Source organism: Miniopterus schreibersii, assembly GCF_964146895.1.
Source record: "Miniopterus schreibersii genome assembly, chromosome: 2".
Taxonomy (NCBI): domain Eukaryota; kingdom Metazoa; phylum Chordata; class Mammalia; order Chiroptera; family Miniopteridae; genus Miniopterus; species Miniopterus schreibersii.
The window spans coordinates 127,498,884-127,525,746 of NC_138102.1; the positions used below are offsets into that span (position 1 = coordinate 127,498,884).

At 38.6% G+C, this 26,863-nt stretch overlaps 1 protein-coding gene across 2 annotated transcripts in view; it reads left to right on the forward strand.

Annotated features, from left to right (window-relative positions):
• PTPRR (protein tyrosine phosphatase receptor type R) overlaps positions 1-26,863 on the forward strand; it is a 223,209-nt gene that overhangs the window by 189,464 nt on the left and 6,882 nt on the right. For both annotated transcript variants that reach the window (XM_081128448.1, XM_081128449.1), the window contains 5 exons: positions 966-1,045; positions 1,472-1,609; positions 11,788-11,898; positions 13,354-13,511; positions 16,928-17,041. In XM_081128448.1, coding sequence (XP_080984574.1) covers positions 966-1,045; positions 1,472-1,609; positions 11,788-11,898; positions 13,354-13,511; positions 16,928-17,041 — 601 coding nt within the window. The remainder of the gene's footprint in view (positions 1-965; positions 1,046-1,471; positions 1,610-11,787; positions 11,899-13,353; positions 13,512-16,927; positions 17,042-26,863) is intronic.

The window sequence follows — 26,863 nt, forward strand, 5'->3', positions numbered from 1 at the left end:
AAGACTAGGGTTAGGACAGACTGGAGTGTACACGAGACTGGAATTGTAGGTGAGGAGGTAGGAACAGCGGGTATAAAAACCCTCGGAATTTACCTGCCTGGAGAAGAAAAACAGAACAACTGCTAGAGGGGAATGCATAAAACCAGCTTTTTGAAAAATGGAAGGGACTATTTAAATCAATATCGCAGACATTTATTGAGTGTGTGCTGTATATATAAGCGCTGTGCAAGACACTGGGTCTTACCGAGATAATAAAAGCCCTCCATTCTTGCCTTCGAGAGGCTCAGAATGTATCAGGTTAAAGAAGTCATAAAGGGCTGATTTGATCTTAATTCATGTATGCAAATGTTGGTAAAAATAACTATCATATTTTCCATTGCACCACGGTTCACAATGAGCCTTTCAACTTCTTGATGGAAAGCGGTTTTAGAATTTAAGACACTGTAATAATCTATTCAACATCAGATTATTTGTGCTGTCGGTGAACAAACACATGGTAACCGACGACAGCGTCCTCCAAGTAGTGAGATGGGATTTGGGTCAGACCAAAGGTTTGTCGCTGGGCAGGACAGAAGGGAGACGAGAGGAGGGAGATCTGGGGCACATTCCAAACCCAAAGAGCAAGAAAAGGAGCACAGGTGAGAAATGGGGTCGAGAATCAGAAACCCACAAAGAATGGCATAAAGTATAAACTCACCATCTCAGGCTCATGGGTTAGACTTACAGGAAGAACAAAGGTCGAGATGGGCCCAAATGTCCCTCAAGAAACACGGATGCATCAAGACACAGACACACGGACACTGCAACGAACACTGCCACAGGCCAGCAGTCAGCACGCACGCTAGCAGGTGTACTGTGCACTGGTGGTGGTGCTTCTAAGAAACTTTAAAAGAGTAATGTATTTAACACGGTTGAACACATTAAATGTATCGGTTTGACGTATCCTTTCTTGTTTTCTCCATTAGATCCCCTCAGCCGAGTGTGTTTAAGACCAAAACATGTCACTGATTCTTTGAGCACCTACATTAATGCTAATTATATTAGGGTAAGTAAATATCAATTTCTTTCTGATGAGCATGTCAACTTACTGTTTGGAATTGTAGGTTATATTTTTTTTCCTTAGACTAGATTAATTTTGACTTAACTCGGTTACTAGCAAGGGATTTTTGTTGGCTTAGTCATAATCAGCATTGTAGTGGGGTTTTCACAGCAAGTCCTCTCCTGTGCATCGGGGGCTGCAGGGCCCCGCGGGGCTCTTGGTGACATTCGGGCATTAGGGCGGCCACACTGGAAGCTGTGCTTGGCTCCCTGGGAAAAGGGCAAGGAGTGCAGCCTTGGAATCGGTTAAGCCGCAGAAATCTGTGTTGCTTTTGGACGAGCAGAGCTATTTTGTTCTGAAGATAGTCTACCTAAGTTTTCAGTACAAGGCATGAATTTCAAAGCCAATTTTTTGTGTCTTTACTGGAACTAGGGCTATGGTGGCGAAGAGAAAGCGTTCATCGCCACGCAGGGCCCCATGATCAACACCGTGAATGATTTCTGGCAGATGGTTTGGCAGGAAGATAGTCCCGTGATTGTTATGATCACAAAACTCAAAGAAAAAAATGAGGTATGACCTTTACCCAAGTACTAAATGTTACATATTTTTCTGTTGCTATAGAAGACATATTCTGTAAGAAAAATTGCCATGTTCCTAATAACGGATTTAAGATGGAAATGTTAAGGCATTTAAACAGTAGGTCACTTTATGCTTCCCAAAATGGTAATTGGGGGTATTCTATGAATAACGACTTTTTTCCAAATAAATCAATATATATTGAGTACACATTTCTCATACGTATCTATATGTCTCAGTAAGGAAATGATGGGCCATGAATTATCACCCTGATTTATGGGCCATGGGGAAAAAAATTATTCATTTTTATCTCAAGTAATTTTTGTGACAGGTACTATTTTAGTTTCTGGCAATATATTAGTAAACAAAACACCCAAAGATTCCTGCCCTAGATAGATTTTAACTTCCTTGGGGGTGGCGGAGGAGACATACAAAAACAATAAACATAATAAATTCATAAAAATATTAGAAAGGATAAATACTATCAAAAAAAATAGACTGGGGTATGCTGAGCTGCAGGGAGAGGCTGCGGAGGAAGGGTAAGCTGCAGTGTTACTTAGGGTGGGATTTGAAGAAAGATTTGAAGGAAGTTATTAAAGCCAAGCAACTTTCTCAATATCTTTATAAGAATTCCAAGGAAGAGACAAAATTAGATTATAGTTCCACACTAGTCATCTTTTCTAAGACCCTAACTTACAGACAGAATACTCATTCTGAATTTTGCATCATAAAAATAAAATTGTGTCATTCCCAAAGGGTGCTGTCCTGGGTACCACTTACATTTTAGGGTGTCTTGTCCCCTTGTTGGCATAATTTACAGGCTGATTTTAGTCAGCTTTTGTGTTTGTTGTCTGGACAAAATTACTACATCAGGGCTTCCCCATGACAGTAAGAATTTAAGAAGACTGAATTTTTCCTTTTACCACTTTGATGAGTTGTAACCCTGAGTATAATATAATCCAACTGCTAATCAAGAAACTCCAGGCTCACAACAGCAATTCATAAGTTTTTAAAAGTTTGTTGTTTTCTTCCATTTTTGCTACAATAGATGATGGATTTTTTCCCCTCAATTTTATTTTGGGGGAAAAAGTATATTTTGGGCCAGTAGATGAAGGTATATATCTAATTAACTACATAGTTTACTAAATGAATGCATTTCTATGAATCTTATATGAAAGCTTGAAGTGGCATAATAAAAATAACCCATAATCTTAGCTGTTTCACCCACTCTCATCTATCAAACATATTAAGTCACTGACAATTCCTGAACAGTCGTTTAATATTCATGGCATTTTACCTTCGTGATAGGAAAAGATTCTTCCAAGTTAAAAGGTGTATTCTTTGTGTGTATACATCCATAGAGCATAGCTAATATGGCAGGCTAGGTAACCTGAAAACCTTCCATTACAAAATCGGTTAAACTGGGTAAAATATGAAATAACAGGCATAGCTAAGCTTGAAAAAAAAAGTAAAGGAAATTCCAGCAGTTAAAAACAAAATAAAAGGCATAAAATCAGAGAATCACAGGTTACTTGTGTTTTAATGACAATACGAGAAATGGAGGCCAAGCCCATGACTCCCAGAAGCCAGGAGTTGGAACTGAGACCTTCCACAAAGCGAGCACCTGCAAGAGCTGTGCCTCCAGTGGAAAGGTTAACCACAAAAATAAACCCGCCTACCAAAATAGGACTATGGCAGGAAATTAATCTATCTTAGTCCAGGCTTCTCTTGGGGTAAATAAAAAGGTTCTCTTGAGTATTCAGAATTCAAAAACCAGGAAATACCAAGTGGAGTAATTCACATAAAAAGTAATGCTGGGTTGGTAAGGCTTGGTGGCACTTTACAAAAACAAAGGCAAAACCTTTTTGGATGCATACACTCTCAGCATCTATTTTACAGAATTTCTACAGAAAAGCCCAACCAAACATAAACTCCTGAGTCAAAATCATGAGATACACAAGTAAACCACAGAAGGAAAAATCAGAAGCAACAAACAGTAGAAATTGATCCACTGAAAATTTTAAACCAAAGAGTCCTAGAAATAATTATTATATAGGCACTATTATAAGAAAGAAAATCTCATTAGGCAGGTTTAATAGTGGGCTGGACACAACTGAATAATTACTGGATTAAAAAAATAGAGCTAAGGAAATTACCTAGAAGCTCAAAATGACCAAAAATGTGAAAGAAAGTTTACGACACAGAGAGGACAATATTTAAATGTCCAATATATGTCTAATGGATGTTTGCAGAGAAGCAAAAGGAGAATATAAAAGAAGTAATATTTGACAAAATAATGGCAAGGGATTTTCCAAAACTGATGAAAGACGTGAGCTTTCAAATTTGGGAAACACTATAAATCCTAGCCTGGATACCTCAAAATAAATCTACAACTAGGCACATCTGTGGAACTGAACAGAGACTATTTTAACAACCAAGGTAACCAGTTGAATGACACCTACAGAGGAATGGAAGAAAGTAACTGACAACCCAGAATTTATGCAAGATTTTAGCAACATTTCCTAGATCTGAGTAGAGTGCATTACCCCTGCCTACTTTGTGTTGAATTACAGTTTTTTCAATACATTGTCACAATGTGTTTTCTCAAAGCACCTTCATACCCTTACTAATTCTGTTTCCTCTTCAATTAAAAATAAAGCCATATATTATGAACATCAAAAAAGCACTGTAATTTTGTGTAATTATGTAAGTTTAAGTCTGTAAATGTTTTGAAACAAATTACATTTCCCACAGAAAACATTTCTGACTTGTCAGTGTTGCATATTTATTAAGGATCAACACTTGGCAAAGCATATGCGAAACAATATATCACAAGGATTACAGACAGAATAGGTTGTAGTAACTGTAAGCCAAATCATAATTTTTGTTGCCTTGAGCATTTCAGTCCTCGAATGTTGTGATGTATTTGTTCACTTTTGCAGAAAAAGTCAGAAATATGTCTTTAGCGCTTTAACAACTTCTTGAACCAGGGTTTCTTTCATCAGGATAGAAGCAGCTAAGACTGTTGGTTAGTCAGAAAGCATTCCCTGGAGGTTAATAGGTGACATATTTTAAAGGTGTCTAGTAAGGAGGAGAATTGGAGAATATGCCAAAGCCCTAATTCTTCTTTGTCCCCAAGACCGAGGTTGTCTTTCTGACAGAAGGGCTGCAGGAGATAAACCTGCTTGTCAGTGCTACAGTGAACTGGCCCACTGATGACGCTCAGGACTGTTCTGAGCCTGGGAGGGAAGCGAGCATCTCTTGGCCTTTCTTTGTCGGCCTCATCTTAGTTGGAGCTACCCCTCGGTGCCACTCTCAGAACTCACATTCTCCGTAGGAAAACCAAGTGGATCTGTTGAAAGCTGGATTTAAAAAAAAAATAATGACCCCATTAAAGGGTGATTGAGGATTTTCTTTTTCTCTTTGACTGAATTTAGAAATTGGACAGGTATTCATTTTTTGCCTTACATTTTTAGCCTCTTGTCTTTTTAAATGTCTGGGATATATCTTCCGGAAATATCAAAGCTAAGTATATTGTGTTTTCTATGTGTATTGCCCTGTGGCCAGTCGTAATACCAGATACTGCAGTAAAAATGTTGACGTTTTCATTGTCAACTATTCATTAAATTAAAATTAAAATTCCTTTCCATCCAGACTCTCCAAAGACGTAAATATAATACAATAGAGGAAACGTTTGATGTTTTGCAGATCAAAATGATACTGAGAAGTCTGGCTCAAAAGAAAAATGCAGCAGACTTTACACTCCCAGGAAAATGCTGTTTACCAAAAACGTGCCAACTTTCAATTGTGTGAAGCGTCATTGTTTAGGATAGACAAAAATAATTTCCTCCCAAAAAAATGAAGGTGGAGTTATCTTTAGAAATTCCCAGGCTTTATATCTTCATAAACCTTTCTACTTTTAAATAAATAAATAAATGAAGGAACAATGTCCAGCTCTTATTTAATAATCCCAATAATTCTCATAGTTATCTTTTATAAAATGAGAATAAACAAAAACTTCCAAAAATGAAGCTGAAAAATCAGTTATATTGCAAGAAATATTGTATTGTATTGCTGGTAAAAATTGAGTTCCTTTGTTTAGATAAATTGCAAGAAGAAGGGAATTCCTCCTAAAAAAAGAGAACATTAAAAACATAGTGTTCAAAGTCTTTTAAACATGAACTGTTGCAAACCTGGAGTTGGGCTAGTCCAAAAGTGGAAATATTATTTGCACATTTCCAAAATCCTCAGACCACCTCTGGACGTTGCTTGGTGCCCCACTCATTTCTTTCTAAGAAAGGAAGTAGCTGTAAATGTTGATCTTATTACATATACTGTGGAAGATACTTTTTACTATTACTGTGTATTGAAAGTATGTGCAAAACACAGATCATACATTAATCCAGTTATTTTCCCTAGTAACTCTGCAAAGTAGGTTTTGCTGTCCTTCTATTATGGATGAGAAACCAGAAGCTCAGAGAGGTTAAGCCATCTGCCTGAAGCCTCAAAGTTAGTGAGTGATGGAGACCAAATTTTAAACTATATTTGTTCGATTCCAAAGCTCGTGCATTTAATTATTGCCCCAGCATAACAGGCCAAATAATGGTGCAAGACATTAGAAAGCAAGCAAACCCACTGTTGGCCTCAGCGAGCAGTAAATTACCAAATTTATCTCTCATAAAGTGAGGGAATCGCGTGGTGATTGGCCTAACATAATTCTTCCCTCAAGTATATACAGCCTTATCTTTCTCTATATTTACGTGCAGCTTTCATGTGAGCTAACTATGTGACTTTACTTACACATCTCGTTTAGGCCATTGATTGACCTAGTCAGCACTTAGCAAACAGTTTAATCTCAAAAAGCCATATAAAAAAATCATATTTTAAATTTTCCCTTCTTTCATTCCCTTCCTTTCTCTATCTGATAAAATTATAGAAAATATTATTTTTTATTACATTTATTTGGCCAAATAGCTCATACAAAGCCTTACAGCTTTTTAATAGGGAAGAAACAATGCAGGTAGAGCAGCGACATACAAAAGTAGACAGGAAACAACATGGCTTGCATGGGTTGAGCAGTTTGGTGTGGCTTGAGCATAGCTTAGTAGGACCTGAAGGGAGATGAGATTGGAATGTTAAGTTGTGCCAAAGATACAGGACTATGTTAAACAAACAAACAAAAAAACAAAAAAAACTTTGGGCTTTATTGTATAAGTAGCAGGGAGCCACTACAGATGTTTTGAAATAGGGTGACAATGCAATTTGTGTATCAGGAATATAATTGGTGGCAGGATGCAGGATTCGGATTTGAGAAAAGCACAGGTAAGCAGGGAAAAAGGTTAGAGGTTGTAGCAACGGTCCAGGTAACAGGTAATGAGGTGCAGAATTAAGGCAATGGAAGAGTGTATTGAGAAAAGGGGACAGATTTAAAAGTTGTTCCAGAGATAGAAGACACTATACTTAGCTTCTGATGGAACGTAAGAACTCAAGTAAGAGTTTGCTCTCAGGATTTCTGGCTGGGAGGCTGAGTGGAAGGTGATGTCACGAACCTAGATGGGCAGCAAGGGAAGATTTGTGAGAAAAGAAATGAGTTCCAAATTTTACTGTTAAGTTTGAGGACTCTTGGAGACCTTTGGATGGTTAAGTCTACTAAGTGGCTAGAAATAAATGTCTAGAGCTTTAGCCAAAAGTACAGATAAGAGACAGAGATTGGACAAGTTGAATTTATCAAGTGATATTTGCTCAGAGGGTCCTAGCCCCCAAGGAAATTTTCCCAAAGACCCTGGCAAAACATCTGAGTTTCAGTTTCCTGTCTTGTAAAATGATATTAAATTAAAATAATAATAATAATAAATAATAATACTTGCTACCTACTCTGCCTAACTCAAATGATTGTGAAAGAGCCTGGCCGGCATGGTTCAGCCATTGAGCCTCAACCTACGATCCAGGAGATCGGGGTTCAATTCCCAGTCAGGGCACATGCCCGGGTTGCGGGCTCGATCCCCAGTAGGGGGCGTGCAGGAGGCAGCCGATCAATGACTCTCTCATCACTGATGTTTCTCTTTCTCTCCCTCTTCCTTCCTCTCTCTGAAATCAAGATATATATTTTTTTTTAAATGATTATGAAAGGGGTTCAGTGATCTCTTGGTAAAGGTACTTTTAATATTAAATTGCTGTACCTATGTTAGTAATATCTAGTTAGATCGCCAGGAATAATAGTAACTACAGTAGTAAGAACAGTAGACAATCTGACCCAGTCTATCCCTCTCATATGCTAATGTACCCAAATGAAATTGCCCTTCTTCTATTTATTTAGAGCCACTCTCTACGTGATGATACATGTCTTTAGCTCATAGAGCAAAATCTCTTTGATTTTAAATGCATAGAATTTTAAAAGAAAGTAACTTAAAAAGAGATTTTTTTTTCAGGCAACTAAACTACTAGCTAGACCTCCTTCTTTATGCCCAAATAGCCCTAACATGGTAGGGGTGAGAGGGAGGGTCAAAGGAAAAAAATCAGAAAATATGATTTCGCAATGCAGTCTTTTTAGGCTCTGAACCACTGATGAATATCTGGTTGATGTCCAGAACCCTTATAGTCAGGGTTTGCCAATTATTTGTTTGCACAAGAGACACATGGCCTTCTGAAACCTTTTTTTCCTCCAAATCATGAATTCTTGGAATTAATGGATAATTTAACTGAAAGGATCAGCCCAGTTAGCAGAAGAATAGTGATGATTTGGAGTTGTATTCTGCTAGATCGCATGCTATTTCGAATTACCTACAATTAATGTCATTTCACAATATTATCTGTAGGAGAGCATTTTTCCTTCCTTGCATTTTCTGCCTCTTTTATACCATTGTTAGCACCACAATGGAGAAACCCTAAAAAGCTGTTCACGAAAATAATTTGAACCTGATCTTGTGCTCTTAGAAACAACTGCACTTGCAGATCTCCCCGTCCTCATATTCAAAAGCACCCACACTCACAGGGTCTCTTTTTCTGTGTTCTCCTAAAACAGGGGAAACTGTATTCAGTGTATAAAAATAAGCTATTGTATCTCAGAAAGGAGATGGGATGCTAATTAAGGGTTCTTTGAATGAACAAGTCATATTGCATTGTCTACTGGGAGCTGGCTGCCAATTGCATTTTTGGTAAAGAGTCAGGAAAAACATTCAAGAGGCTCCGGCAAGCTTGGGAGCGAAGGGAGCAGCGCTTCCATTTATCAAGTGGGTGCACAGGCCTGTTCAAGCATTGTTGCAAGTCGGGGTGCAGGCTGCGAGCTGCTGCCCCGGAGCCTCTCCTGCCTGTTTTGAGAACCACCTTCCCGAAGAGGGGCCTGCCGCTCAGGTCTGATCGTGGACAATGGGGCGCGTAGGCCATGCTGCTGGACCATTGAATGCCTCTATTTTTTGTTCAGTACTTTTTTCAAGATTCTTTGTCTCTTTTTGGATTCATCCGGGAGGAAAGGGTTTTAAAATATACAATAGGTCGGGTCTTGCAGAGAAATAATTGATGCTTCATTAAAGGACGCCAGGCAAGTTGGTTAGTATGATCATCTTTAACAAACTGGGGAAATTTTAGACATCTGATGACTCATAAATGAGCAGGGAAATTAATTGCTCTATTTTTAAAAGGTTTTTTTTTTCTTTCTTAATGTTAACGTTATGTCAGCCAGAGTAAGCCTTTAGCCTGATTGCCTGACAGGTGTGGGGCTCACGTAAATAGAGGTGAAAATGATTTACTTTGTTTGGAAAAAGATCAGAATATAGAAGGTGCAAATACGGTTTTATTGTAACGGATGAAAGAAACAGTGAGTCAGTCAGGTATAAAGTGACTTCTTGGTGACTCTAGCTTGTGGAATCGTTAGTAGTAATGAGCATGATAGAATCCCAAATCTGTGTTTCTGATACTTTGCATGTCTTTTCCTTTAGTTCTGTAATTATGTGATTCTTTTGCTGCCTTTTTGAATTGTAAGTTCTTAATTTTTTTCAAGTGTGATCATATGCTTTTGACATACACGTGAAGAAACAAGTATCCTCAACACTTAAAGGTCCTGATTGCAGGCAACAAGTGAAGGAGTTTCCCTATGAGTGTGCCTGTGTGTTTGGAAGAAAATAGTGCTATTTATTTATTTTTTTTATTATTTTTGATATTTTTTGTTTGTTTGTTTGTTTGTTTAAAATATTACAGATGTCCCTTTTCCTCCCCAATGACCCGTTCCACCCTGTCCCCTCCCCCTGCCCAGTCCCTCTCCCCACCATTGTCCATGTCCTTGGGTTGTGTGTATATGCACATAAATTCTTTGGTTACTCTCTCCCCCTCCACCCCCCCGCCCCCCTCCATCCCTCTGACATTCGTCAGTCTCATCTATGCTTCCATGTCATTGAATCTATTCTGTTCATCAGTTTATTAAGTTCTTTAGATTCCACATATAAGTGAGATCATGTGATGTTTGTCTTTCTCTGCCTGGCTTATTTCACTTAGCATAATATTCTCCAGGTCCATCCATACTGTCCCAAAGGGCACGAGATCCTTCTTCTTTACAGCTGCGTAGTATTCCATGGTGTGAATGTCCCACAGCTTTTTTATCCACTCATCTCCTGATGGGCACTTGGGCTGTTTCCAGATCTTGGCTATTGTAAACTGTGCTGCTATGAACATCGGGGTGCATATATTCTTTCTGATGAATGTTTCAGGATTCTTAGGGTACATTCCTAGGAGTGGAATCACTGGGTCAAAAGGCTGCTCCATTTCTAATTTTTTGAGGAACCTCCATACTGTTTTCCACAGTGGCTGCCCCAGTCTGCATTCCCACCAGCAGTGTACTAGGGTTCCCCTTTCTCCACACCCTCGCCAGCACATGTCGTTTGTTGATTTGTTGACGGCAGCCATTCTGACAGGTGTGAAGTGATACCTCATTGTGGTTTTAATTTGCATCTCTCTGATGATTAGCGGCGTTGAGCATTTTCATGTGCTATTTAAGCGATACTTCTAAAATTAACATTGCTTCCCTGGAATTCACAATAAAACAGTACTGTCACACTTTACATTCTTAATCACTAAAATATGTGGTAAAAAATGTAATTGGTTTTTTGCAGTTGGTTAAAAGGCAAAATAATAAATAATACTTGTGCTTGAATCTCATTTTGTAGTTCTTTTAATAATATAGCTTGGATATAATATAATATTTAATACATGACCTAATGCATAATTAATAATCTAATCACTTTAGATCAGAATTATAAAGCCCAGTAGCTATAAAATATAGCAATAATAATAATAACAACAGCAAAATGTTTTGAGTACTTTTTGTATGCCTGGCTTGGTTTAAGTGCTTTCCATATAGTAAATCGTGAAGAAACTGAGGCCAGAGAGGTTGAGTATCTTGCTTATGGAGTCACAGCTAATAAGTGCTAAAACCAAAATGTGAACCCAGGCTCTCTGGCCTCAAAGCCTGCATCTTAACCTCCATATTATATTACCTTCTTTGCAATATGACTATTATTACTGTTATTAAACCCTCCAAAGAGGATCCATTATAAAAATAGTTTTAAAGTAACTTTGTTACACATCTATTGTAATGGACCCCATAGGTGAAAAGACCATTGGTCCTGAAAAATATACTCCCACACAAACATTAATTGTCATTACAACTGCTTTCCAACCAAGAGGAACTCCATCCTGTGGCGCCTAACACATTACAGATTCTCCTATTAGTCACTTCCACTCGAGGAGGCGGGAAAGTGTGACTTGCCTCGATCATCGTGAGAAAATATTTCTTCTGTTTCTAGTCATTACATGATCAGCTAATATGCGGATATTAATTTCTCAATTCCTAATTAAGTTCTTAATTAGTTCTTAATTTCCCTGTGGAATTTTGGGCAATTCTGCCTTTATTTTTTGGTATGGGATTAGTAGCAACCGTGTTTGGCAGGAACATGCAAAACTTGATACTTTAAAAACTGACTTTATTGAGATGTAACTTACACACCATAAAAATCAAGTTAATATGTACAATTCAATGGTGTTAATACAGTCACAGAACTGTAAAAATTTACATCTGATTTTAAAAAATTAATTAAATAAAAACTCTTGAGATGCTTGAATGGGAAGTACTCCAAGGCCAATGAACATTATTAATATTTGCTGTGTTCTTTCTCCTTCATCAGAAATGTGTGCTGTACTGGCCCGAAAAGAGAGGAATATATGGGAAAGTTGAGGTTCTGGTTATCAATATAAACGAATGTGATAGCTATACTGTTCGAAACCTTGTCTTAAAGGTAAGATTACGTGCCAATAGCTATCTACAAAGTAGATGATATTAGAGGATAACATTTCTACTTTGAAATTGTTATCCTAGTAGGTACTACAGATTTAATTTAAACCAATTAAACAATGTCAACATTAAAGAAATTATAATCATTCCCTCTTGTATTTTTCTTTGTTGTCAGCTACTATTAATATATGGAATAATTAAATTAAATAAGTAGGTATTAAGAAAATTCACTAAATAGGATGTTATGATCTTCTAATTTGCATAAGTGAAAAATCTCTTAATTTAGCCTTTTGAATGCCTTTAACTAAAGGCTTGCTCTGAAGACTTTACCATGATGTTTTTTAATGTCACTTTGGTCTATGCAGCTTTCAGTAAGACCTGGAGACTGTGAAAAAGAAAATCTGTTGCTTGTGGGTGGCTGTGGGAGGCAAGACAAGCCTGAAATGCTGATGAGATTTTCAAAACTTGGAGTTACAGTAATTTATAGGGACTTTCCCCAGACCAGATTACGTCATAGGAAAATTATCTAATTTAACTTACGGGCAGCAGATGCTGAGGAATGTTGCCATGGTATTGTTTCTGCTTCTAGAGAACAATCATCTCAAAGATTTTAGTCCTACCTGGAGCCTCACTGCTAGGGCATTCTCATCACAGAGAGAGTGGGGGCAGAGCTGCACTGGTGGTTTTTAATGAAAAGCGGGGGTAGGAAGGCATTTACCAAAACCTGTTTTTAAACACATATCCTAAGTGCCTAGTTCATGCCAGGAATCCACATGGACCTTCACCCAAAGCATTTATAATCTAGTGACCCCTTTAGCCTCTTTACTACTTGAATTTCTCACTGCTCTTAAAAACCGGAATTTGGGGTTAGTGTAGAAGCATTAGAGTGACTGAATGTAAAATTATGCATTTTTATATTGTTCATTATGTTTATAGTAACCTGTCAGGAATGTTCAAAGAGCAGGAAACACACTGTCTCCTAATTCTTTCTTGGCTACATTTTCATCTACCATTTGGTCTATTTTAGTAAATTACAAATATTTAGCATATGTTACAGAGACACTTTCTATACTAAATATATATTCTCATTAATTTTTTTCTGCTTTATATTTTTTTAATTTTTAAATTAAATTTATTGGAGTGACATGGGTTAATAAAATTATATAGATTCCACATGTACATCATCTGTATATTGCATTCTGTGACATTTAATAGAAGCAAGACTGTCAGTCTTTAATATCAGGATATTTACAGTAATATTTACAGGATATTTACAGTAATATTTACAGGATATTTTCTCAAGGTGAAGGGTTGTTCTTCAAAAATCCCCTAGATATTTGTCCCACCTAGAAATAAGTTGCCAGCAAGATGAGAATGATAGAAAGCATGTAGTATTGTGGTTTGAATGACTTTTGTTACACAAGTAAATGAGGCACTTGGTGGCTATTGCTATTTTCAGCAAGGAAGTCACACCCAACATGTGAAGCATTACTGGTACACTTCGTGGCCCGATCACAAGACTCCAGACAGTGCCCAACCCCTTCTGCAGCTCATGCTGGATGTAGAAGAAGACAGACTCGCTTCTGCAGGCCGAGGGCCTGTGGTTGTCCACTGCAGGTAAGGCATGAGCTATCTTTTCAGCCTAAGCAAACTGTCCATCCTTTGTAAAGTCATAGAGCAGGTAGAAGTTGGGTTTTGCTTCTTGGTTGGGACTTTGTCAGTAAATTAAATAATTATTGAAATTGATTAACTTCCTAATATTTGAGTCTTGGTCAAGATGGTATTTATAGTGACAGTATTAGGACATTTCACCAAATGATTACACAGTGGAGGAAATTCCACTTCTGAGTAAATGGCTCAGGGGACAGAAGCGAATTCAGTCCTCTGCCTTGAAACTTATTTTGATTCATTTAGTCTCATCAATCTAATATACACTAGGAATGACAAATAGGACTTTTAAATTATTGGTGGCTATTCTTGTTGTGTCAAGATGGCACCTGAACTCTACTTGAATTATATCTCGGTAACATTTATTATTATTCCACATTTGGTGAAAACCAGTCAACTGTTTTAAAAGTTATTTCATGAAAAACAGATGGAAATAAGTTATGAAATGGTATTGGGTAAGTGGTAGTTCCCTGAAAGGAAAACAAACTGCTATTACCAGAACATGGGTTTCTGGAGGTTAAGCTGACAGAAGCAGCAGATGTCTTTGGTGGCCGTCTTCCCGCGTCTAGCTGAAAGCTCCCCTCTCACGGCTGATACCACATCCCCCTGGTTTCCTTTTAGCGTGCCCAAACGAAAGCAAATATTTTAAAAGTTATTTCAATAATTAGCCATTTATTCTTCATACTTTATCAAAATATTGTAATTTGTGTTGCTTCATTCAATATCATAAGTCTTGTAAGATAGCTTTTGATGACATCTTTAATAAACAAAATACAGTATTTCAGATGGTAATGTTAGCATCTTCTTTTTTTAACACTTTGTGGTTTAATTAAGAGTAAAATTTACTATATGTCTGCTTATTCAAAGGAATCATTATCCAGTTTTTAGCATTGAACCTTGTTCTAAACTTAGCTTGGGGCTGAGAAAAACAACCTATTTGTCCATCCTTTAGGCTGGAACCGCCCCCCACCCAAAAGCATAAAACACTCAGGATATCTAAAATGAACTGGCCACTTCCCCTATAAAACCAGCTCCCCTTCTGATTAGTATTTCTAAAGATGAGACCATCTTTTTTCCAGGCACTCAACCTCTAACATTGACAGTTATCTTTGGCTCTTCTCTTAATTCCAGCCTCAGTATCTAATCAGTCACCAGATTGGCTTTCCCTTCAAAGCTCCCATAATCTTCACTTCCTGTCCAGCCACCCAAGTTCAGGCCCTTCTGACCTCACTGGTATATTTTAGAAGTAGTCAGATAATTGCACACACACCCCACTTCCCCTTGCCCACCTTCACTATGGCCTGCCCAATGCACTTCTCTTGGATGGTGCTTCTAAAGCCCTCTCTCGTCACATCGAGTCCCTACTCAGAACTTCTCAATGGCGTCCTATTGCCTAGAGCAAAAGTTTGTAACCTTGGGTCTTTGGATGAGCTACGGGAGTTAGGGAACTCCTTGAAATTACTTAAACAAATCTGAGTACCTAAAGTAACGTGAATTTTTCCGGGATGTGAAACTTCCTAATTTTCATCAAATTCTAAAAAAAATAATAAGTAAATAAAATAAAAGTTTTAGAGAAAAAAGTCCAAACCTCTTAGCTTTCCATGTGAGACCCTTTATAGGCCTGTGTACTTTCCCAGCCTTATTTCCCACTGTTTCTCTAAAATAATTTTCTTTTCAAGCCAAGTTTGTCTACTCATTGTCACACATCATATATCCTGTTCTGCAGCAATTCTTTCCTTAAACCCTTCTCATGCATGGAATATTTTCTCATTCATGATAACCAAAATGCCTGCCATTCATATGGTACAGTTCAAATCCTATCTCTTTAATGAAACAAACTCTCTATAGATAGTTCAACTAAAAGGGACCATTCTATTTTGGAATTCCTTTGCACCCACTTTCAACAGAAACATGTTCCAAATAGGAGAAATAAATGCTATTTGAGTGCCAAAAGGGGAGCTATTCATTCAAGCCAGGAAGATTGAAGAAAACTTCTAAACATTAGAATTATGTTGAGCAGGATCTTTAAAAATGACCAATGTTTGTGGTTTTAAAAAGTGGTAGGGAGGGCACTTTGGGCTGAAAAAATATCATTAACACAGAAAGGAAAATTGGAAAGTAAAAGGCATTTTTTGTAATGATTCATGTAAATGAAAAAATGGCACAAAGGGTACAAAAGAGCACCATAAAAGGACATAAAGCTTGAAACTTAGTCACATTTTTATCATTCAAGGTAATGAACACCATGGTAGGGAGCTTAGATACTTAGATAGTGTGCTGTAACTATTGGGAGCCATCTACAGTTTTGAGTAGAGAGTGATATGATCAGGTCCCTAGCAGCTGTGTGAGGAAAAGACTGGAGACTTGGAGGCCATAATGAGATCATTGCTAATCATGAAGTAAGGAGATGTCGAAAACATGAGCACAGTCTACTGAAAGGAAAGCATGGATCCCAAAAGCTCAGCAAAGGTGGAAAATACAAGAATTGGTAACAGATTGGATGTGGGAGGTGAGAGTGGGAGATGTTGAAGATGGCTCCAAGATTTCTCGGCTGGAAAACTTGTGGCTGACTGGTAATGCCATTGAGGGAAGAGACAGTTAACTCTGTTTTAGGTACATTGAAATGAAGAAAGTGCAAAATAGTAGCAACAAGAGTCCCAACTAGGAGATGGAATGCCAATCTAGAGTTCAGGAGAAACTTAGGGAATATAAATGTAGACTTAAGAGAAATTCACATAAAAACTATTAGTAGTTGAAATTGCTGAGAGAGAGAGAAAGGGATTGTTAGGTTGATGACATACTATCTAAGGCAGCTGAAAGTGTAAACCCTCCTGGATAGATAGTGTTTCTATATGTACCTCTAGACACCTCCTTTCTCCTAAACGAAATTGAATTTTCAGTTATTCACGATAAACTTCAACATCAGTGTATCCAAGACTAAACTCTCCTTCAGATCAGCTCTCATTCCAGAATTCCACCTTTGTCTCATTGGGACTATCATTCTTTGACTTTTTGCTTTTCTGACCATTCAATTCCAGTTCTCCAGACTCACATTTGTGATGTGTCTGTGTCTTTCCCCTTCTTTCTAGTGCCCATAACTTACCTAAATCCAGGCCCTAATTATTCTTTGGAGAACAGTTGCAATGCCTTTTTCACTCTCCTCCCCACCCAACACCCCCCTGTCCTCATCTTACTGCCTGGAAGTAAAGGAGAGACTATGTTTTAGCACTTAGCACACGGCCCAAGTTGAGAGCTGTGGTGGTTGTTGTATTGTCATTTATCCTAGCTGTTGTTTCACATTTAGAAGTACCTTTTAAAAATATATTTTATCTTCCACCTTTTGATTCTTTGTCCTTTCTTTTCAGCGCAGGGATAGGTAGAACGGGGTGTTTTATTGCTACGTCCATTGGTTGTCGACAGTTGAAAGAAGAAGGAGTTGTCAACCCGCTGAGCATTGTCTGCCAGCTTCGTGTAGACAGGTGAGTGTCTGCAGGACTGGGTCAGAGAGACTTCAGAACAGCATTATCTGTCACAAGCTGCTCTGATCAACCCCACTTTGCAAACATCACAGGCTCCAAAGTCCTAAATCTCTATAGTGATTTGTGTAAAGTGCTTAAAAATAGACATTACTTTAAAAAGCCATCAAAGGAAGTGTTATTTGCAACACTGACCATCAAGAGCCCAAAACCAGTCCAGCCAGAGTAGCTCAGTTGGTTGAGCATTTGGTTCCCGGTCAGGGCACATACCAGGGTTGCATGTTCGATCCCTGGTTGGGGCACGTACAGAAGGCAACCGATCGATATTTCTCTCTCTCTCTCTCTTTCTCTGTCTTTCTCTCTCTCTATCCATCCCTTCCACTGTCTAAGCATGTCCTTGGGTGAGGATTTAAAAAATAAAGAGTCCAAAACCAAAAGCTATGCTTAATCCTTCCTTGCCTCTGATACAAGTTGTTTATGGTGGCAACTGTTCCTTCTTAGTCTTACACCCAGATGCCTTCCTGCATACTCAGTATTTTCATTTGACTTAACTGAATCATTCGCTTTAGGATCTTGATCCTTTAAAATGAGGTATATGTCATACTACCAAGAGCCCCCCTTCTTTTAGTCTAGTCTTTTTAGTTGTGAAAAATGCACCTAACAAAATGTACCATCTGAACCATTTTTTATATATTGGGGCAACATCTTAATAGGTATAAGGTGAAACAGCCATTTTTAGACACAGATCATTTGATCACCTTTGTGATAATCTTTGCTTATGTGTTGAAAACAGAACAAACAATAAATTTTTCTTCCTTTCTCCACGACTAAATCTACCTGGGTAAGTGAACAGTTGAGTCAGGGATGGAGAAAGTGAACAGGTTCTCCTTGAGAACAGACACAGACAGGAAGATGTACCAGCATACCAGCAGCCGACCTCCCTGCTCTGTAATTCAATGTGCTATAGAGGAAGAGGAGTTGTTATGAAAGGGTGAAATACTGGGTTCTCTTCTTTCATTCATATAGCAAATATTGACTATTCACCTTCCATGCCCAAGGCATTGTTCCAGATGCTGCAAGTATAGCATTGGGCAAAGTAAGTGAGGCTCCACTGTCCTAGAGTTTACATGCTAACAGAGAGAGAGAGGAGATCATAAACAAGCTAAGAAATAAACAGGATAATTTCAGACAGAGATAAAAGCTGAGAGGTAATTAAAAAAAGAGAAAGAGATTTTGCTTTATGACCTGGAGTTTCCTAAAAGTAAAACTAGAGTCACCTTTTAAGATTCATTTGATATTTATTGAACACCTACTATGTGCTAGGTACTGGGATTTCAATAAGAGACAGAAAGATTTTTCTTAAAATTCAATGAGATAATATGTTTATAAAGCACTCAGAACAGTCTGGCACATAGTACGCCTTAAGTAAATGTTCACTGTGTTATTACTAGCTTCATTATTATTATCTTCATTATTATTAAAATTATCAATAAAGATTTTCCTATCTCTAAAAATAAAACATTCAAATCCTCTTTCTGAATGAGGTTTTCCCTCCCCGTGTCTATCTGTCCTTGTCTCCTTTTAAATAGTAATTCTAAGTCTTTGTAAGTATATCTTCCCTCAATTTTTCTCTTAACTTTGGCTTATTAGAGGTTGTTCATGATGGTGGTTAAGATTCTAGGCTCTGGAGACAGATTGCCTGGGTTTGCATGCACCATTTTCTGGTTGCTTGGCTTTGGTCAAGTTACAGGACTTCTTCATGCCCAGGTTTTCTCATGTGGAAAATAGAAGTAATAATAACATCTACTTCCTATTTTTGTTGTAAGAATTAAGAGAGAATCTGCAAAGTGCCTTTTACAAAATAAGTATGCATCCAAGTTTAGCCACAGCTACTATCAGTACCTATAGCAAGAAACTTGCGCACTCATCTGTAAGCTGGAACCAATAATCTATACCCTGCAAGGTCACAGTGACATTAAGATGAGATTACACCTGTGAGGCACTTGTTAGAACATTTAGCCTGCTTCTTTCCCTCTCTTTAACCTCCCTACTTCCATCTTTCCATACCTCACATATAAGTGCTTCCAAAAATGTTTTCTTTTTTTCATTTTTTTTTTATTCGCATTGGTTCCCTCCACCCCACATCCATCCCACCCCCAGGCTTTCCCCATACCAATGTCTGTGTCCATGGGTTATTCTTATAAACATATAAGTTCTTTGATTAATCTCTCCCCACCCACACTCTCCTCCCCGCCTTCCCTCTGAGATCCCTCAGTCTGTTCCATGCTTCTATGTCTCTGGATCTACTTTGTTCATCAGTTTATTTTTTTTATTATATTCCACATATAAGTGAGATCATGTGGTACTTGTCTTTCTCTGACTGGCTTATTTCACTTAGCGTAATACTTTCTAGTTCCCTCTATGCTGTGCCAAAGGCTAAAAGATCCTTCCTCTTTACAGCTGCATAGTATTCCATGGTGTAAATGTGCCACAGCTTTTTTATCCACTCATCTACTGATGGGCACTTGGGCTGTTTCCAGATCTTAGCTATTGTAAATTGTGCTGCTAAGAACATAGGGATTGCGATTGGTGTTTGGGGTTCCTTAGGATATATTCCTAGAAGTGGGATCACTGGGTCAAATGGCAGGTCAATTTTTAATCTTTTGAGGAAACTCCATACTGCTTTCCATAGTGGCTAAACCAGTCTGCATTTTTTTATTTATTGATGAGAGAGAGAGAGAGAGAGAGAGAGACTGATTTGTTGTTTCACTTATTTAAGCATTCATTGGTTGATTCTTGTATTGCCCTGACTGGGGATAGAATCTGCAACCTTATCAGGACTACACTCTAACCATCTGAGCTACCTGGTCAGGGCTAATATTTTCTTTTTGTACATGAGAAGATCAACTCCAATTGTCTCTCCCTCTCCTCTTAAAATTGCTGTCTTAGTCTCCCAAACCCCCTTGCCTTCCAATTTGTACTGTCCACCCCACCTAGAACAGAATCTGGTGGCTTCACATAGGACTCTGGGGCCTACCTTCACCCAGAAGAGGGCTCCCCTGTCAGCTGGAGCTGGTCTCACAGTGACTTTCATCTCTCCTGCTTTGTGCTTCTGTAAACAAGGCTCTTGCTTGGGACTGCAATTTCCCCAGGGACTCTATCTCCTATCCCTGTGCCCCGCTTTCCTCCTGGCTAATTCTGGAATTTCATCAACACTAGATACCTGCATGGATCTAAACTGACTCCAAACCAAGTTGGCCTTTAGCACCTGCTCTGACCCTATTTGGAACAAAATCCTAAAGAGCACCGGGCACAGTTTGCTCATTTTTTTCAGCCCTTGTTACTCTTAATCTCACCTATTCACCCTCCCATCAACCACCTCTCCCATCTGCTTTTGCAGCCTGACCTCCACTTTGGTTTCCACTTCCCAGTCACATTACCTTGTCAAGTCTACCAAACTATCCCCTAACTGACTGGAATCACAAATACATTTTTTTTAAAGTCATATCACAATGCCTCCTCTATCTGCTCCTTCCTTCCTAAAGCAAATGGTCAGAAAATTTAGCTTTGGCTTTCCATCACCGCCAAGGTCTTCCCACGAGGCTTGTCCTTTCTCTCCTGATAGGATCTTCAAAACATAGCCAACTCCTCTGCTGATCTGAAGCCCAGGGGCTCCCACAACCCCTGGGATTTGAATCACTGCCAGTATGTGTCTCGAAATCATTCTGATTTATTAATCAACATCCCTTCTACATAAATTCTTTCTGAGCAGCTGTTGTTTATAGAACAGATCCTTTCCTTCAAACTTTCCTTGAAAGCGTTCCCCTTTTCCTTCCTTCCTTCACAGGGTCAGCATCAAATTTCCTTTTCTTGTCTCTTCCTTCTGCTGTGCACTCCCCTAGTTATTGCGAAAAGGGACACAGAAAATCTTCCTCCTTTCCTTCACCCCATCCAACTTCTTGCTCCCTCATCTTTGCCTCTTGTGTTCAGCTTTTTCCTGTCATACCTCATTTTTTTAAATTTTGGTTCTTAGCTGACTGCTACCACTGACCATGTCCTTAACTCACGGCCGGAAGGCAAAGAAGGTCACCATCCTGCTCTTGCAGCTTTTTGTTCTTCAAATCTGGTCCCCGCCCTAGACTCCCCCATCCTCTGTCCTTGCCTTCGGTTCTCAATCTGTCTGCAGACATTCATAAAGCACTATGCACACTCAGAAGCGTATTTAATCTTGGCCTTTTAACATGGTCTTCAAAGCACATGTCTCCTTTACATCCCAAAGTGAACCCTGAGTGGGAAAAGAGGTATTCTTTGCCTTTTTTTAAATGAGGAAACAAAGAATTCAAGATATCAAGTAATTTGCCCAAGGTCATGGTGCTTAGAAAATGGCAAAACAGACCCCTTTGGAATTGGCAAGACTTCTGATTTTGAACTCAAAGGTATTACTGTTGTAGATAAAGTGAACAGGCATTTAGAATATGTTTATTGTAAAATTGCTTGACAAAAAAACGTATCTTTTTAGTAATACTTTGTCAGTTTCAAAAAAAAAATGCAACAACACCATAATTTTTAAAACAGTGTTGAGTATGAATGAGAACTGTTTCACAAATAGAGTGATATTATCAGCAGTTGCCTTAAGAGTATAATTTTTTTATTGAACATCTTTCCATATGGACATTCGTATGTCGTCTTTCCCTGCTCCCGGCATTTATTTATTTATTTATTTATTTATTTATTTATTTATTCATTCATTCATTTATTTAAATTACAGTTGACATTCAGTAGTGTCTTAGTTTCAGCTGTACAGCATTGTGGTTAGACGTTTATATAACTTTTGAAGTAATCCCCCAATAAGTCTAGCACCCACCTGACACCATGCATAGTTATTACAATATTATTGAGCATGTTCTCTATGTTGTAATTGACATTCCCATGACTATTTTGTAACTGCCAGTTTGTACTTAATCCTCTGGTTTCTCTTCAGATTGTATAAATCTTTTGTCTTAAGAGTATAATTTGAGGGATATAGGAAAGTTCCCTCATCCCAAAGTATCTACATATGAGGGTACCAAAAATATCTGTGTATGGTCAATGTCTATAATACTATTAGAGAGCCAATCCTTGGCTAAAAGAATCATTCCTTTTTAGAGTTCGTTGAACCTAGCGATGGGAGCTGAGGGTGACACTTTATGCCTTCTCAGCTGGTAACACTTTAATGTAAACAAAATGATCTGTTCTTTCCAGCATGGTAGCTAGAGAGAGTATAACTCCCTGCATTATCAACACAGTGAGAACATAGGTTTCAGTGAAGGATAATTGAAGAGAAGGCTCCAGAAACTGGGTACGCCTGATGCCCTGCAGTGGAGGATGCTGCACACAACTCCTGGCCACTGGGAACAGGAGGGACACAGAGAGGGAGCAGAAGAGCTCTAGCAAGGGACGCCTCACAAGATCAGCTACCTCATTTATGGGACCCAGTACAAAATGAACATGTGGGTCCCTTTTTAAAAGAATTATTAAATATTCCTAGACAGTGGCAGCAGAGCATTAACCTAACTGCAGGGTCCTTCTCAGCACAGGGGGTGACCTATGTGACTGTATAGGTCACAGGCCTGTGAAGCCACACCCGCCTCAGGGTGTTCCTAGGGTGGGTGTTTGTAGATGGGCCTGAATCCTGTGTCCTGCAGAACAGACACCCAAGATCTTTGCTCCGAGTGCTGCTCCTGCATCACGCGTTTGTTCACTCAGACACTTACTGAACACCTACTACTGAGCGTGCCTCAGGCACCCGGTATAGGAAGACGGATCCCTTAACTGATGTTTCTCAGAACACAATTAACTATGAGAGCTTGCTAAGTGCCAAACTCTCTTAGACCGTCTTCAGGCAAAAAAATAAAAATTAAAGTTTCTCAATTAAGCTAGAGAAAAGGCTATATACTATATTTCTTAGAACTCCTCTCCACCTGGAGATTTACAATAAGCATTAATGCACCAAAGGATCTGAAAAGTCCCCCAACCTGGAAACCCATTCAACTTCCCTTAAACACTCTTTCACATTTGACCAATTTCTTCATAGACTCTCTAAATGGGAGAGAAAGAAGTTGTTAAATAATAAATATAAACTGTTCTTTCAGAAGGTCAGTGGTGAAGAGAGGAATGGAGCTGGCATAGGGATTTGAGCCTGGGTGGGACCATCACAAAGGGGAAAGGGTGGGACTACTGATGGGAAGCGTCCAGCCGAATGTAATAAAAGACAGAGTCGATATTTCAGAGAGCTGATATTTTGTACTCTGCGGTGTACAAGCCTTTTCCTATCCTTGCAGACCTTCTTTAACAATGGCCTCTAATCCAGGAGATCCAAGGCTGCATACTGCCCAGCGTTTTTCATAGCCGGCCCCCGCCCACTTATAGCTGCCTCCTCCGAGAAGCCCAGGGCACGGCTAACAGCCCAGAAAAGGACAGGGCGGTGACTTGGAAATTTGAAATGGGGCTTGTTCCTTGACTAATTCAAGAGTTTGAGCATTAGGAAGGATCAAAATCCTGATACTTCCTCCCCTCCCCCCCCCCAAAAATGACAGTGCCTGATTGTTGTCATTCAACATGACAAAAACGGGCAATTTGTATTCAGATCACAAATCCACATTTTAGCAATAAATTCAAATGTTCTGGTTTGGAGATGAGTCTGTTATGTTAAACGGCTATTTCCATCGTAACAACAATGACAACGCCATTTGGTGGAATCCTCATTCTCTGGCACGACATTATTTTTATTGGCTTTGGGGCAACTTCTATTAATAGATGTTACAGTTCTCACTGCAGATTCATGAGTCTGTGATTCTCCTTTTAATAATACTTTTGAGCATATTTTGAACTAAAATAGGATTTCTTTTTTTCCCGAGTAGGAGTTCAAATTCAGTGCAAGACACCCACAAGGGTTTTATTTAGAAGTGCATTAATGGATCATTCCATTAATTCTCATGACGCTCGTTAATTAAAAGATGAAGTGGATAGCAAGGACTTGGGACTGAGCACTGGCTAGTGGGACAGGTAAGCAGGCAGCCACTAGAACAGGAGATACCAGCGATCGCTGGACCAGATGCCAGGGAGCTTGGTGCTGATCCTGGCTCTGCCTCTAATTTCCTGTGTGACCTCTTGTCCACTCTAGGTCTCTAGGTGTACATTTGTAAGAAGAAAGGTGGGACATATCAGTGGCCCCTCGGCCTCTTCTGTCATGAGGACCCCATCTTTAAAAGTAAAACATTTCATGGACTTCAACCTGATAATTGAATTTTGAAATCCATAATGTTTATAAATGAATTTTCATTCTAAGACTCACAACAATTAGTGATGCACATGTATGTTTGTTTATTTGGTAAACTAATAATGCCAAGAGCACAAGTAGATTCAAAGACCCCTCCAATAAAATGCCTTTCCTATCCCAGGATTCAGTGATTGGGAAGTGACAGACTGACTCTCTAAAATTACTTTCAGCTCTTGCATTCTTTGAATTTATGAACCTTTGTTTTTGTAGAGAGCAATGGAATGGCAATAACAGACAATCATAATGTTTGCCAAACACCTACTAAGAAAGAGATGGTTAAAAAAAAATCTGGCCTTAAGAATACTGTGCAAATCTTCATTCTTCAGGGGGAATCCAAGACCTAAGAAGAATGAATGATGTATCATAAGTCACATAACAAATTTAGATTATTTTTTTTTAACAATCTGAACTGAACTTCCAATTTTGCTCAAATGAGATTGGCTAAATTCTGGATTATTTTTGTTCTTAAAAAGCTGTTGTTCTCTGGAGTGGGAAATCTAAGTGGGTTAAGCACAAGTTTAAGAGAGAGGAAATTCACATTCTAATCCTTCTTTTGACAGTGATCTTGAACTAATTGCTATATAAACCAGGAAAAATGCTTATCTCCAATGGTTTCAGTTTAGATTGCTTATTATTAAAATCTGAAGATAAGTATGATGAACTTTCTTATTTCTGTAAAAAGGGATATTTTCCTCAATCACACTTTCCTGTTGTCATCCATACATAAGTCAACAATTTTCAAAAATTATGGTGAAAAGAAAGGACCCATTACATTAGTACTAAATTGGATACATTGCAATTATGGTTTACTACTTAGAAAGCCTTTCATATCCTGCCTAAATCTTCTCACCTTAAATATTACTAAGTTGCTGTGACTACATCATCTAATTAAGAATTAAATATGCTTTCACCATATTTAGCTCTTGCTACAAGAGATTCATGTGGGCTTATGTATGCCAACATTTCACAATGTCAGATAGTGACAGAAGGTCATTTATATATTGAGTGAGAGAGATGCACCTATCCCTTTAAAAAGTAATAATAATAATTAAAGTAACAAAATGACTAGGAAACTCAGAAAATGCTCACACGTTGATGTTACAGGAGAATGACTAAAGAGCAATACGTGACCAGCAGAAGACATCTGGGCAGGGAGGAAAGGAACATATTCCATTGCAGGGTGACCTCTGGCAACTTTTTTCTCATCGTATTTCTTTTAATTCTATTTGGCACCTCTGGACACTGGAAGAACTTGAAAACATTTGGAAATGAAACACATAAAATAATATGCAGTCCCAAGGCCTTTTTCTTCTCTTTCTTCCTGCGCCCCCTGAACAGGAAACAATCTGTCTAATCCTCCCATTTAAGAGTCAGTGGTGAAATCTGCAATTGTCTTTGTATATCCTTACCTTGGAGACCCTAAGTTGGAATGACATCCAAGGACCTTACTTGTGGCTTCCCAGACAGGATAGAAAAATGTTTCCAGTGTGCGTCATATCATTGTTTACATGTTTTGATTAATCACTGTAGTTTGATGGTTTTCTCTTTTTTTAACTATAATTATCTAAGAGGAGGAATATGTATGCCATCAGTTTCCTACACTAACGTGTCCCAAAAGTATTCTTTGTTTCCAAAACTTATATAAAATAATTCAAAAGCTCAATTTTGCACCTGTTGGTATAATTTTGATCAACCCTAGATTTACATTTATTCATACCCCCTGTGTTCCCAACTAATCACAGAGATTCCTTAATTAGTGAATTCAAAGGTCTCATTTGAAGATCAGGAATTAATCACTTTGGTTTACTTATTTTTAAGGACACTTAAAGCCTTAAAAATTGGTATGGATTTACTTGACATCACAGTCCCTGAGACCATAGCAAGAAGTCAGATTACGCCAGTTGGCTCTCCCAAGTGGTTGCCAGAACAGCCGTTTCCTTCTTATCAGCCTGGAGTTAATTGTGTGTTAACTTGGGTGTTCAGAAGAAAATTGGCTAATTTTCAGGGAGGAAAAAATGGAACTCAAGAAATACTAATGCATTGAATTTCCATTGAATTATCACTTGGTGTGTGTTGGCTTTTATGCCCTACAAATACTTTGGAACACAGCCATTCCAGAGAAAGTGTTTATGTTCAAAACACCAGGTCAGAATCCGTCAAAACATTTATGTTTAAGTTCTCCCTCCTTGCCATGACATCTGTAGAAGGACCCGGGGACACCTTTGTCCGAGGCACCCGAATTACTGCCGCAGACATTAGCTTCGCTTGGCTCCTGCCCAAGCTATCAAAGATTTTACCCAGGAGGCACAATAGCATCCACGCTTTTTGTTCTAAATTTACTGTACCAAACTTTACCAAAGGAATTCCAGATTCGAAAAGAATAAAGAGCCAAGGAGCGTTCAGCTCCATTGTTAGCCCAGAAGTGAGTCACCGCTGCAGAATTTCTTCTGTCTACTGATTAGACCGGATGCGTGCTGGGTGGTGCGGCAGGAAAGGCTGCTGCTCTC